Source organism: Chroicocephalus ridibundus, chromosome 3 (genome assembly GCF_963924245.1).
Source record: "Chroicocephalus ridibundus chromosome 3, bChrRid1.1, whole genome shotgun sequence".
Lineage (NCBI taxonomy): Eukaryota > Metazoa > Chordata > Aves > Charadriiformes > Laridae > Chroicocephalus > Chroicocephalus ridibundus.
The window spans coordinates 55,083,532-55,098,115 of record NC_086286.1 but is presented as its reverse complement, the minus strand read 5'-3'; the positions used below and the strand labels follow the sequence as shown (position 1 = coordinate 55,098,115).

Here is a 14,584-nt window from a genome sequence, read left to right as displayed (position 1 = left end):
GCTTAATCAGATCTCTTCCTCATTCTTACAGAAAGAAGCTTTCACTGCAACTTATAGTTTTGCTTTTAAATATCAGCTATGCGAGAGGTAACAGCTATAGAGCTGGTTCTGTTTGTTGATCCCAGCTTTGATGGGGCGTTAAGGCTGTACGCACTGTGACTGTTCAATGCTGAGACCCCAAAGGCCTCTCCTACACAAAGCTTCATTGATTAACCTTAGAAGTTTTCAAGGTGTAGGCAAATGCTTAGTTCTTGAGCATCAGTGAGGATGGAAATGATGTGGTACTTATTTAACTTAGTGTGACACCTAGTGACTCGTCTGCCATGTGACTGAACTACTACTAAAATTAAAAGCAGAAATATTACCGTAACTGTTTGTTAACTGTAGTGGTGAAACATGTGCTTTGTCCAGCTGCAGTAGAAGAACGACATAAAATGATAGCTGCTACCTAAAGGCCCCCTTCTTCTGGACGACCCATTGGATGTCCTCCGTGATTGCCTTTCTCCTTCCAAGCAGCTGGAGAGATGACGGAGTTGAGTAAAAGATGTTGTGGACAGTGTCTTTGGTACTGATTTAGCACAACTGTGTAATATGAAGTATCCACTGCTAATTTTTGTGAGCTGTACTAGCTGATTTTAGTGTGTTACTTTGCGGAAGGAATGCATCTCTGAAGTCATGAAGCTATGTGAGTGATCACTGAAGAGAGAGCTTGATGTTATGGAAAAGTTGGTTGCAGAACTGGTGCTCTGGAAGGAAGGTCACGGGAAGCTGATGGTGTGAGGGGATGGTTCATGAGACTGCTTGCTCTGTAAGCAGGGACGGGAGGAGTCACGTGCTGGTGAAGAGATTCTTGCTAAAAGTTTTAGCAAGTTCCCAAACTAGTTTTAAGCATGCAGGGGAGGGAGGAGAGCGTGCGTATTGGCCTGTAGTAAACAAGAGGTACTGGCTTAACTTGATTTTTCTTGAATGTCACTTTAACTGAGGAAATTTGAGTTGGCTCACATGGCCTTTAGCACAATGTCATGTGTTCTCAGAGCTGGGAGAAAACTAACGCTTACAGAGCATGGAGATAAGTTCTCAGATGGTGCTGCCGTAAGTTCTCTGCTATGTTGGGGTTTAAAACTGTACATTTATAACCAGAAAGTTTTTAATTATGTGGGCATATTGTTACTATACACAGCTCTTTTGACTAGAAAGTTGCGTTCGCTTCCTTCTACTAATCTAGGGAAGAAAAGAGAACACTTTGCCAGCATCTTCTAAGCAATGTTGTGATAAGTAGAAATCTTGCTCTCAAAGTAGCATGTAACCCTTAGGTTTAAAAGGGCTATATGGCACCTTTGTCAGCACCAGTGCTGGAAGTCTTAAAACCTTTAGATAGCCTTTTGATAACAAGAGTGCCAGGAAATATAAAAGGCATGGAAGGTGGTCCCTGGAAGGTGGCGCTGAACCGCAGTGATGGTAACGTGCTCCACTGTTGCAGGTTCTCAGCCTGTGCACATGTGTGCATCTATGTGTTTAGTCTGCGCTGCCATTCTTTTGGGCTGGCACATCTCCACTCTTACCTTCCCTTGAGAAGGTGGAGGGTTATTGAACGGTCTGTAATACTTATCTCCCTGGTGAGTCACACCCTGGGAGTGCTGTGAATGGCTGCTTAGGTATGAGCATCTTAATGTGCCTTCCTGTAACGCAGTTAGCGTGAGCATGTGCAGCATTGAGTAGAAGAGCCCTGAGCTACTGAGGGGATGCCGTGTGGGTTAGCATGAAGTTTCTGTTCTGACTGCCACCGTTTCAGCTTTACTGGCAAGTTTGGTGGCTATGGTTGGTTTCTCTCTGCTACAGTTCAATGCCAACCTATGATCATCAGAAGCAGTCACAAATGGATCTCTTCCCAGTTCCTTTGTAGGACTGGACTGAAAAATAGTGCCGGGGAACTTTCTGGAAAGCTGCCAAATAATGCCCATCACTAGGAGAACCACGGACAGCTGGTAACAGCCTGGAATATGGGGGTCTGAAATGATGTTTCTGCAAAAAATTTTTGAGATTCTTGTACCCTCTTCCTGCCCACTTCACTTACTTCTGCTTCTTTTGCTCTCAGTACTATATTAGTTGGGTCTAGTGTAGTTTTGCTTGCCTTGAGTGAGGAGATAAGAGGCTCGGCAAAGTTCCAGCAAATGTGTTTTTGAGATGAAACAACATCTGGCCTAGGTGCAAAGCTAATGTCTACAATAATTATGGTTTTGACTTGCTTTCTCCCTGGTGTGGACATCAACAAAAATGGAAAGGGAGATGTCAGTGAATGCTCGCATTTTGTAGTATTCTCTATAGTTCAACCCAAACTCTTTGCAGAATTAAAATCTACCTATCAAAAATGGACGGGGTGGAGTTGGCATGCTAGATCTAAAAGGGCTTGGCGCTTAATGCGAGCCAAAATAGGTTTGAGCAGGAGCGCTTCAGTGGCCTGAGCTGGTACTTATCATGACCTGAAATGTGCTCCACCTTTCATCTTCGTGTCAGGTGCTGTGGAGGAGAGGGATGCCCAGTGGTGCACCACTGAGCCCAGCCTTCGTGCAAGCTGTGCTAAAGGGGGTGGGAGCTGCAAGGGGACATGCACTGAGGCAAGGGATCTGTGTTGGGTTTGTCTGCAGGCAATGCCAGTACAGTCGCTGTTCCCAGGCACCAGTGGGTTCTTCGTTAAGTAGACTTAAGATTAAGATGTAAGTAGAGACGGCAATGTGCATGTGCAGCCCAGAAGGCCAGCCATATCCTGGGCTGCATCAAAAGCAGCGTGGACAGCAGGTCGAGGGAGATGATTCTGCCCCTCTTCTCCGCTCTGGTGAGACCCCACCTGGAGTACTGTGTCCAGCTCTGGGGCCCCCAGTACAAGAAAGACATGGACCTGTAGGAGGGGATCCGGAGCAGGGCAACAAAAATGAGAGAGCTGGAGCACCTCTCCTGTGAGAACAGGCTCAGAGAGTTGGGGTTGTTCAGTCTGGAGAAGAGAAAGCTCCAGGGAGACTTTATTGCAGCTTTTTAGTACTTAAAGGGGACGTATAAGGAAGATGGGGACAAACTTTTTAGTAGGGCTTGTTGTGATAGGACAACAGATAATGGTTTTAAACTAAAGGAGGTTAGACTCAGACTAGATATGAGGAAGAATTTTTTTTTTTTTTTTTTTTTTTTTTTTTTTTTACAATGAGGGTGGTGAAACCCTGGCCCAGGTTGCCCAGAGAGGCGGTTAGGTGGCCCATTCGTGAAAACATTCAAGGTCAGGTTGGACGGGTCCCTGAGCAACCTGGTCTAGAGGAAGGTGTCCCTGCCTGTGGCAGGGGGGTTCGACTAGGTGACCTTTGAAGATCCCTTCTAACCCAAATCATTCTGTGATAGACTTTCTCTCATGTTGTGCTGATGCTATTTGTGTAAATGGCTTAAAGGCTAAAAAGCTGATAAGTAGAAGCTGGTGGGAGGAAGGAGTGAATTGTGGTACTTGGAACTAGTTGGTAATGGTTTTCTGATGGAGTCCCTTATTCCTAAGGCAGTGACTAGTTTGTGGTGGCACCTGCTGTTGAGCTTCTTAACATTCAAAGGTTTTTAGCAAAAATTTTGAGAAAGTAGAAGTGTGATTAGAGATAACAAACAGTTTCTTAACTTGGCTCTAGTCTTCCAAATTGCAAGAAGTGCAAGGAAGTTCTTCAGCTTATTCTGTTCAAAGATCGTCTTCAAGTGGACTGATGCGTCATGTACTTTTCAGTGCTTGAAATTAGAGCCTGTCTGAGCTTCTGTGGAGGTGCTGTATTATGATAACACCCGTTTTCTCCCCCCCCCTTTTTTTTTTTTTTTAAATCCTAGGTGACTTAGGCTTGCAAAGTGTTTCTAAAACCATTCTGGAACTCAACACTACACATAACTGCTTGCAGCAAGGCAGCCAGCACCAAATTCAAAGCAACATTAATTTCCTGTGTGGGAAAACACTGGTAAGTCTGAATCACGTGTTCTTATCTTCAATGGAAATGACAAGTACTTCTAACTTGTTTTTTAAGGAGACTTGCTGTACTTGTGGATGTACTAATTACTGAGCTTCATAGCTTAAGGAAGAGATAGTTATGTTTTACTACCAAATTAAGGTCGTTATCTACTGTGGCTTTCAAAATTCAGTCCCGGTAGGAAATAATTGCAGATCCACACCTTAGCTCTGATCACAGGCTCTTCTGTGTCTTTAATGTTTTTAGAGGGGTTGCACTGTAGTATTTTAACAGTGCAATATGGAAGAATGAGTCAACAGGGTACAGGGTGCTGTAACAATGAGAGCTATTGTTTAAATGCTGGCGGTGCCCAAGCTGTGGACCTAGCATGGCTGTTTAATAGAACAGCATTGAAGAAGATGACTGACCTCTGTTATGGGTCAGCGTAGCTGACAACAGTAAGCCTTAGGCTTTCTCTGCACATAGTTGAACTAACTGTGCTTGTGTCCAGCTGGGCTTCTGGAGCAGTAGTTGTTTGTGGGAATCTGCTTAGAGTGTGAATAGAGATCCCCCAAAAGCTCCTAGGGAGCCTGTGTGTATGCAGTTCACCTCCACATGCTTTTGGAGTTAATACCTTCCAGACACCTAACTGATACCACAGCTTAGTATTCTCTACAGACTGTGATCAGTTTATGTATTTGTGTATCGGAGAGAAGTACTTACTAGTGCTGCTGTTGGCACTGATGATACTGTTGCACACCCCGTCTTGGAAACCTGGCCAATTCAAACAAATTGCCAGTGCAGCAGAGATTAGAGTGCTTCTTGTTCTGTTTCAGCAGATGACTCCTTAAAGTAAATTAAAAATTATTGCTCAACTCCAGCTATAACACCAGATCATAATGAGCTTCAACCTTCTGGTTAGTGTAGTTCTAACACCTATTCTTCATGTGACCTAGTAAAAGGATTTTGTAGTAATGTCTGGAACAACTTGTTTCCAATGCTTTTATGGCAGGGTTAAACAGGGAGGGAATCAGTTTAAATATGCTGAAGTGCTTCTAGCTGAGGTGAATGGGAGAATGGAAGAGTCTGATTGTTGTCCTTCTTGAAGGAGAGACATTCAGTTGTTTCTTGAAGGAGAGACATTCAGTTGAGCATCCATCCCTGAACCGCGGTAGATCCACCATCTTGAAATAGATACAAGTGTGTATTAACATGACCCTATAAAAATAAGTAGCTAAGATCAGAGGTATACTTTTGTCGCAGAAGAGATTGATAATCAGTATTCTTTGTAGGATAAAAAAAAAACAGGGAACTGGTAAACCATGTGTTGCCTTGCTCTTCATCTATTTATACACATTTCTATTGGTGTTTTCCTTTGTAGTAACTAGATGTGACTGGTGCTTCTGCCAGTATCAATTGGCACAGTGAGTGCTTCTAAAAGATGTAGTACAATCACTGCATATTAGGACTGGCACATGTTAATTAGAGAATTGGTCTGTGTGCAGACTGAGAAGAATTTGGCACCCTGTGTCTTCCTGAGTTTACCAACAAAGCTGTTAAATACCAAACTTGCTATTAACAAGTGCTATTAAGACACTCTGTGCCCTTGCTCTGTGACATGCTGTATTCTGTTTTTCTTAATCTCTTGAATTAAATTCTTGCTGTCTAAAAAATAAAAAATAAAGCTGAAGTCTGTTTTTTCAAACAACTACTTTTTTTCTTCTTTAAATAGGGTACCCCTGAATTTGTAACAGCAACAGAATGTGTTCACTATTTTGAGTGGAGAACCTTTGTGGCTTGCAAGAAAGACTTGTTTAAACCTGTGAAAGAGGTAATCTGTGTACTATCTCTGCAGAAGTTACTCTTCACACATCTGGCAATTTTACTCTAACCACCTGCCCCCACCCTAAATGAATCCTAACAACCTCCATAGACCTAACATAGGCATATAAACCATCTGTTGGAAGTGGGTGGAGCTGAGAATGATAAATAACTCTTCAGTGGTTTTTGTCATCTTTATGGTAGTTTATAGTAAAACTCTTCTAAAAGCTAGAGCAGAACAGTCTAACTTTTAGCCTCATTTTAGTCAGTATGTCTAGCTTTAAGCATTTGAGCTTCCATTCCAGAAGTAGAAACCTTTTCCACATGTTAACTTGGCTTTATATATGACTGTTCATAACTCCTCCCTACTTATGTAGCGTGGATTGCATGTAATTTTTTGTTGTTGTTCTAGGTCCCTTGCTATGTGTTTGATGAAGACTTGAAGAAACATGACTTGAATCCTCTCATCCAAGTTTCAGGACACTACTTGGTGGATGATTCTGATGATGATTCTTTGTTCATAAACATCTGCAGGGACTTAGGTGTGAACTCTTGCTTGTGTCACCTGTTGGTGTATAAATTTCTAGTTGCGTGGTTCTTTTCCAGTGCCTCAGTTGAGGTTGTTCTATGACCAAAGATCAGTATTTTAGTACTTGTATTATTGTTCTAAGCTACTTTTGAAGGCTGCTTTCTGTGAAGCCAAGTTTTACTCTTCAACTGTTGAGGTGTTCAGAGATATACCCCTTCTGGATGGGCAAGTACTGCTAGAAAAGTTGACTTAAACTGGACTGAGTGGAAGAGCTTGTCTTGTCTTGTAGCTGCTTCTGTTTGCTGCCAAATAGGACCGAGATGGTTCGTGGCACTTCACGTGCTCCAAATTATTACTCTGTGCTCCAGTTCAGGCTGTTGCTTAGTTCCAGGTGAATGTCCTGAGATGCACCTGAAATAGTGTTTAGGTGCTTGGGTAAGTAATGGTGCATAGCTAGCACTTTCATGTCAGTTGGGAGCTATATATGTAAGGAATTAAACCAGCAAAATAGCTCATTTGAAACTTGCTGCAAAGGCTTGTTTAGCTGTATACTCCCACTGTGTTTTTTTACTCTACAGTTAAATATGTATTTTGTGCACTTGTTAAGGGTTTAATACTTCTAGTTTTAACAGCAGGTCTGTTCTTTGAAAGATCTTGTTAGGCTGAAACTTTTTGCTGTCAGCTTTGAATAAGTTAGTTTGTAAGAAACAAAGAAGGGTAAAAAACCCCTCCTTGTGGGGAGAGGTTACCTGTTACTTGGTATCACCTTGGTGTTGTGTTGTACTAGCAACTGGAAACTAGCTGCAGCTACTTTGGCAGGAAAGATGAATTTGTTCCCTAAAAACAGGGCAGCATGAATTTGCCCCCGTATCACGAGCACTTCAGGTTTTGTCTTGCCATTTGGCATTTTAATGTAACCGTTTCAAAGGTATCTTTAGAAAAGGGTAAATCAATGAATGGTAAGTGAGCCCACGGATAAAACTGCAAGATACTTTAGGTAGAGAAGGGCTTAGAAACTGAGTCCTATAGTCTATTTTCTGTATTCTATAACAGGAAGCTCAAGTGGAGAGACCAGAAACTGCCCAGCTGGCAGTGCTGCTTGCTTGCTACATGACGGTCAGGCATATGATGTTGGCCATCCGCAGGAACAGCTGAAACTTCATGACAAAGACAGGTATGTAATTTTTGTGTTGATCCTTCTGTGAACGCTTCTCGGTCATCTGGGTTGGAAAAAGCAGTCTTGGTAACAGATGAATCTTCTAAAGCTTAACATCAATACTGCTTCAATTTTGAAGCATTGGCATAAAAAATTTTTTCAAATACTGGCAGGGCAGAGTCTTTCAAGCATCCTGTTGTACTGCCATAACAGATCAAATTTTCCTCTTCATTGTGAGAGACTCCTTTTTACAGAATTGAAAAAAATCTCAGAAGTGAGGGATGATCACTGCTCTCTGCAGTCCCAGATGGGGTCTCTTTGACCCCATCTGCCTACTGTCTGAGGGCCCACAGGGTAAATGCACTTGGCTCTCTCTGTGTTTATGTACTGTATTTGGCTCACTTTACTGCCCAGGAGTACTTTACAAGTTGATGGATGTTGCCCTTCTGTCCCTTTGCATTAATAAGTTCTTAATAGAAGAAATAGATAAGCAATGCAAGGCTTATTGTTCCTGGTGATGGCAGAGGTGGGACTAGGAGAAACTGTTTCCTTGATGCTGCCTCTGTTTGCTGCCTTTGGTGCTGGAAGTATAGCTTGAAATAATAATAATAATTAAAAAAAAAAACACCCCACAAACAAAAACAAAACCCAAAACCCAAACGAAAACAAAAAAAAAAGGGCAAAAACCCCACCAAACGAAACCCCCAAAACGCTTGGTGTTCTGTACCAAGGCAGAAGCTTACATCTGAGGAAGCACAAGCTTGTTCTCATATTAAAGTGCAACTAGTACTCTATAAAAGGAAAGCTTTATCTTATCCCTGCTAGGATTGAAGAGCTCTTCATTGCTTGAGGAAAATTCATTGTATGTGCTCAATCAGACTAGGGTGGCCTGGGAAGAGAGTAAGGTGATTGTGTATCTGTCCAGGCCAGTTAGAGGTGTGGCTAACCTGAAGCCAGGCTGTCACCCCTCTGTGAGCTGTTGTTTTCTTCCTGTTAGATTGTATAGAACAATGATGCTTATTTGGGGAGTTGTGCTGGTCTCCTTGTTTTCTCATCCAAGTCATCTTGCCATTTGTCTCTCCCTGTCAGATAGTTACCACCATGTTTCATTCTCCTGCTCCTGCCTTGTGTTGTCTGTCCCAGGTGCCTTGCTTCTGACAACTTGATAAGAAGTTCATCTAGCTTTAACTTCTGGGGGCAGAATGGAAAGAGATTATACATACGGAGGTAGTAAAGTATAGGAATGTGGTAGAACATGAGTGGTTATTACTTCCAAAAGTTGCAAGAGCGTCTATCACATCTGTTCTCTAGCAGTTTGAGAGCAAAGCTAGAACGTTCTTGTGGCTGTCAGCCAAGTTTCTGCTACAATATGGGTTACAAGGCATTGAGCAGAGCCTCAACTGAGGTGCAAATGGATGCTGTATTAAGCAATTTTGCTAGGACTATCTTAATCTTTATTTTGGTTAACTGTAAGATTAAAGGAATGAAGACCTCCATAAAAATATCTTTCAGGAGCAGATCTACTTTGGTATATCCTGCCTGGGTATCTAGCAAAGGGCGGATGCTCTTTCAAAAATTCCTTCTTCTGTATGGTGCATAGCATCTTAATTGTATTTTTGGCTTGCCATTTTCTGTTTCTAGGCTGGTATTGAGTTATGAGAGAATATACAGTGATGAAGAAAAGCCAGATTTCTGCCTAGGCCATAACCCAGCAGTGACGATAACTTTTGTGTGCCCATCAAAGAGGGGAGAAGAGGTAACTTTGCTGTTTTGGTTTATGTTAAACAGTTGGTCTTTAACTTTTGTGTGCATTGTGTTTCATTTTTATTGAAGACTGAAGGGAACAGAAATCCTCCTGGTTTGCAGCTTGTGAAGCATGTAGGAACCTAAATAAATTCTAGAAGACTTTTTGAAGAGTATAAGAGAGAAACAGGAACTTAAATAAAATTTTCCTGGGATGTATTCTTTCTTGTTTTGGTGAATTTGTTTGTCCTTTTCTGGGTTCAAAACTTTCCTCTGAGAATAGGGCAGAGTTAGTGCACTGTTAATTCTTGGCTCTTCTTGCTGATGAGCACTCTCCCATCATCAGTCAGGCTGGCGTGCTTACAACTATTGTCAGTAACTGTTTCTTTATTAACCTGGCCTTCCGCGGGCTGGGGGGGAAATTGCTATCAAGTGTGACTGCGTGCCAAAAGACTATCTCTTACTCAGCAGGCTTATGAACTTCTGTTACCTTAAAGTAAAATCTGTAGTGTTAAGCAGCTCAGTTTTTGCAGGACATAGTCTTAGCCTAGCTTCAATGTAGTATGATGATCAGTTTGTCGTGATGCCAGCCACTCGCACTCCTTAAATTGGGCCAGAGCGGCTGTTGCTAATGCTCTGCCATTTCATAGCGTGATGCTTTTTGTTGCAGGTTAGTGAAGGAGGAATTCTTGTCTGGCTAACTTTTGGATTAATGTCTTGTCTCTTGTCTGACCTAGATAGATACCATGCTTTATCCTCATCACTACAGAAACAAACCATAGGCCTTTCTCTACTGTCACTTTGTAAAACCTCACTACAGCTGTGCACACACATAGTATGAATACTATTGCTAATGTTACTTATGCCTTTAACTTACCTGATACTTTACCTGTATATCTGCCTGTTTTAGTGGGTGGCAGAAATACAGATTTATGAAACAAGGTGAGCTTCTAAATATTTCACTTTAAAGCGAGGAAAAACAAGGCTACCCCTTCTCCTAGAGTGCAAAAATATTTCACTGCATAAAATGCACCCAGTGGAAGTGTTGGCTAAGGAATTCTCAGATGTCTTTCAGTCTTGATTTGGACTGAGAGAATCAAAGTTGCTAAAACACCAGTGTCTAAGAGGCTGCTTTGCCTTTGGAGAACACTTGATCTCTGCTCCCTTCTTTGAGGACTCCTCTGAGGCAAACACAATCCAAGGAGTGCTTAGCAATTCGGGCTCATGTATCTCTGTTTTTGCCAACATCTTAAGGAAAAGTGCCTTTTAGTGTTCTGTTACTGCTGCTGACCTTCTGCTAATGCCTGATATTTTACCTCTGTTTAGACTTCTAGTTTGTCACATCATTACTAAGTGCTGTTTTAGTTTCTTCTCAACACCTGTTTCTGAGAGGCCAGAGACAACGTTTGTAGCTGTTAAGCAATTTACAGGTGAAGTTAGTCACTACTGACCCTAAACAAATGCGATACTGTTGCTTTAAAGATTATATTTCAAATAAGTCTCTGTAGTTGTAACTTAAATTCTGTTCACTTCTTTATCAGAGTGCAGGTCCCAAACTCACGGCAAAAACAAATTGCCGGTATGAAATTGAGTGGGTTACTGAGTATGCCTGTCACAGGGATTACCTGGAGAGTAGGAGCTGTCTTCTGACTAATGAGCAACATGATATCTCCATTGATTTAAAACCACTTACTCAACTTCCAGGTAAGCTCACTGTTTTTTCTCCTGTGGTGTAACTAGCCAGTTTTCCAGTTCCATGTTTGGAGTCAGGAAAAATGTCCTCTATAGATACTTGGGTTTTTTGCTGTTCTGCTCTGTTTTAGAATACTTTGCTTTTTCTTATTCAGATTATGTCACACCATATTTTGCCAAAGATGACAAAGAGGAGTATTATTATTACTTGAATGTATGTGGGAAAACCACTGCAGGTAACTGCAAGGACAGTACAGGATACACTTCATCTTGCCAAGTAAAATCTTCAAATAACCAGCAAAAAGTGGCAGGAAGATTTCAGAACCAAACCCTAAGGTGTGTAAAGGCTCTGCAGCCCTGTTAACTTCTCTGAGTGACTGATCTTTGTTTCCTAATTTGATGCCCTTGTTTGTCACGTAAGCAATATTTGATAAAAAGTGCAAGTGTGTTTGCGCGGTTTTGTATAGAAAAACATTAACAGTATACCAGGATAGTGTTAGTGAATGAAGGAGCAGGTGCGGTTGGTAGAGGCCATTGCCTAGACAGGGAAGAAACTTTCATCGACTTTGTTGTCATAATTGCAGATTGAGCTCTTTCACCTTGTCACCTCTTTCCCACCTTGAGTTTTACATGTAAAGTGTCATCAGGATTGGATGTTTTAGAAGCTGTCCTCAACAAGAGGGCATCTCTGCTTCCTTTGCAGCAGCATGCATTAATCATAACCAAGACTACTGAAACCCGTGATTTTGTGATTTTTTTTTTATTTTTCTTTTAATTTTTAAAAACCTTCAGGATACCCAAGTGGCATACTAGGACAATAGTTTGCATGAGTTTGCAAAGCAGAAATTATTCACCTAGATATGGTCTTCCATTCTGTCTATAAGCATGTGAAAGATTTGTTGGAGCAATCTTTCAGGAAGTATGACTTCTTCCACCTGCAAAAACAGCCATGCAATAAACTAATGGGAACAGATATTCCACCTTCGGAGAAAATGAGGCTGAGGGGCAACCTCATTGCTCTCCACAGCTTCCTGAGGAGGGGAAGTAGAGAGGGAGGTGCTGAGCCCTTCTCCCTGATATCCAGTGATAGGACGTGTGGGAGTGGTTCAAAGCTGTGCTGGGGGAAGTTTAGACTGGACATTAGGAAGCACTTCTCTACCAAGAGGGGAGTCAAACACTGGAACAGGCTTCCTAGGGAAGTGGTTGATGCCGCAAGCCTCTCAGTGTTTAAGAGGCATTTGGACACTACCCTTGATAACATGCTTTAACTTTTGATCAGCCCTGAATTGGTCAGGCAGTTGGACTAGGTGATTGTTGTAGGTCCCTTCCAATTGAAATAATTATTCGAAGTGAAAGCACAGATACTCTGTTCTATTCAAAGCTCGAATAGCTTTAGAGCATTCTTTAAACTTTATAAAAGTTCGCGAAAAGTAACCAGAAAAATCAGTGGCTGCAAGCCTTTGTTGCAGTAGAAATGCCAGTATTAATGTTGAATAAGCATTTATTTTGCCTTTGAGGGAGACAATTACTAAATAAACAAGAGTGTGGCTTCTGTTATGTGAAGAACCCTGCCTGACTGTGTCTGATCCCATGTTTCTATCTAAACCTGACTTTTTACTCAGGTATTCTGATGGGGATCTCACTTTAATTTATCCGAATGGGGATGCGTGTAGTTCCGGCTTTCAGAGAATGACTGTCATAAACTTTGAGTGCAATGAAACAGCAGGTGAGTTTAACAAGCTGTGATGATTCTGCTCAGGGTTTGACTTCTGTGCTTGCTAGTAGACCTTACAGTCGAAGGAATGCGAAGGAATAAATATTGTTAGAGTAAGCACTAATTTCTATGGTTGGCAGGATTGTTTTGTGCTATGTAGTAGCACTACTATTCTAAATTTGCACTGTTGATCAAAAATATTGAGGTGTAAAAGAGCCTTGTATCTCAGACAGCAGGAAAAAAAAACCAAACAAACCCCAAACAAAAAAAAAACCCAGGGCCCAAACAAAAAAAAAACCCAACCCAAAGCACAAACACAAGTCGTGTGCAGCAAACCTTGCTTATTGCTAGTCCTCAACTCTCCTTGCTTTTCTCCCCTTCCCCCTCTGGAAACCTAATATCTGTTTATCCATCTTCAATGTTAAGGCAATGATGGTAGAGGAACTCCGGTGTTTACTGGTGAAGTGGACTGCACATATTTTTTTACTTGGGATACAAAATATGCATGTGTTAAAGAGAAAGAAGATCTTCTTTGCAGAGTTGCTGATAAGAAAAAACACTATGACTTGTCACCTCTGATCCGCAGTTCAGGTATGGCAATGAAAACTAGCTTTCAATTACTTTTGTTCTGAGTTGACATGCAATTCTTTAGCTGAACATAAATCAGCTTGAATTTCTGGGGTACTGGCATTCACTTCCCTCATCCCAAAAGGAGTGAGTGCCTTATGAAAGTAGCCATATCCATAACTGCCTTGGTTGCTGTCATCCTAAGTGGTTTTAAATGTGGGTCCTTTTTTGTGGGTCCTATGTATTTTGGCATGGAGAGGCTAGAACAATTAAGCCGGTTGACTTGTCCTTAACGACCCTCTGTATTTCAGAGCTCGCCCAGAACTGGGAAGCTGTGGACAGCAGCTTTTTGGAGGTAGGGAGGAAGCATTATTACATCAATGTCTGCCATAAAGTGCTGAAGAGAGGAGGAGCTTCCAGCTGCCCAGATGATGCTGCTATTTGCTCTGTAGGTGAGTCTCTTTGGTTGTTTCTTTTTTTTTTTTTTTTTTTAAAAGGCTCTGTGAAGGCTTGACACTTCTGCAAATGGAATTGGCTGCCCTGAGTGCCTTCAGTTGTTGGAGGGGAAAAAAAAGTTAGGAGCACATTTCTCTTGTGCTCCCAAAGACCCAAGAAGAAATGATGCAAGTAGCCTTTTCTAACAAAAGAATGGTATTACTCTCCTCCAGCTTTGTAGCATGGTTTTGATGAGGTTAAAACCAAACTCCTAAACATATGCTTTCTTAAGACTTTTCATTTGGCTAGTTAATATTCTCTTAATAGGGTAAACTTCACTTCTTTCCAGGGAAACAAAAGTGATGTGTTTACTGTCTTTACAGATAAAGAAAACAAGAGTAAGAATCTTGGAAGATTTGTATCTCCTCCTAAAAAGGTTGGAGAAAATATTCAACTTACCTATTCCAATGGAGACAGCTGTGGTGGTAACAAAAAAATCAAAACCGTCATCACTCTAATGTGCAGACCAGGTGAGAATATCCACACCCTGTTCTCTGATCCAGTTGAAAACTGGAGGTCATTTAATATGCCCAGGCATGAGTGCTAAATGTTAGGATGTGCCTTTGTCTTTTATTTCCTTCTACGCAAAAGATGAAACGTTGTGGTTTATTTACTAGGATGACAGCCATGTAATTGCAGGTATCTAGTTCTGTTCACCTTTTATACAAGCAGTCTTGAAAGACCCTTGAGTAAGTCTCTTGTACTAAGATTCTCCCAAACACCATGAAAGTATGTTTAAGTGTTTAAAGCTCCACAAATACCTGGAAGCTATACAAAGCACTTTCTATCCCTAGATTTTCTTGATAGGAAAGACTGCTTGCAGTTCATGAAAAGCAGAAGCATTTGCAGAAGTTGTTAACATTGTTTATCTCTGTATAGTAGCCCACTAGTTTAACCATCTCCCAGGG

The 14,584-nt window shown here is 41.5% G+C and overlaps 1 protein-coding gene across 1 annotated transcript in view; it reads left to right on the top strand.

The window, feature by feature from the left end:
• IGF2R (insulin like growth factor 2 receptor) overlaps nucleotides 1-14,584 on the top strand; it is a 63,011-nt gene that overhangs the window by 10,607 nt on the left and 37,820 nt on the right. Inside the window, exons 3-13 of the mRNA XM_063329210.1 lie at nucleotides 3,847-3,971; nucleotides 5,692-5,790; nucleotides 6,193-6,322; nucleotides 7,363-7,483; nucleotides 9,107-9,221; nucleotides 10,750-10,912; nucleotides 11,056-11,236; nucleotides 12,523-12,626; nucleotides 13,041-13,205; nucleotides 13,493-13,633; nucleotides 14,000-14,146. Coding sequence (XP_063185280.1) covers nucleotides 3,847-3,971; nucleotides 5,692-5,790; nucleotides 6,193-6,322; nucleotides 7,363-7,483; nucleotides 9,107-9,221; nucleotides 10,750-10,912; nucleotides 11,056-11,236; nucleotides 12,523-12,626; nucleotides 13,041-13,205; nucleotides 13,493-13,633; nucleotides 14,000-14,146 — 1,491 coding nt within the window. The remainder of the gene's footprint in view (nucleotides 1-3,846; nucleotides 3,972-5,691; nucleotides 5,791-6,192; nucleotides 6,323-7,362; nucleotides 7,484-9,106; nucleotides 9,222-10,749; nucleotides 10,913-11,055; nucleotides 11,237-12,522; nucleotides 12,627-13,040; nucleotides 13,206-13,492; nucleotides 13,634-13,999; nucleotides 14,147-14,584) is intronic.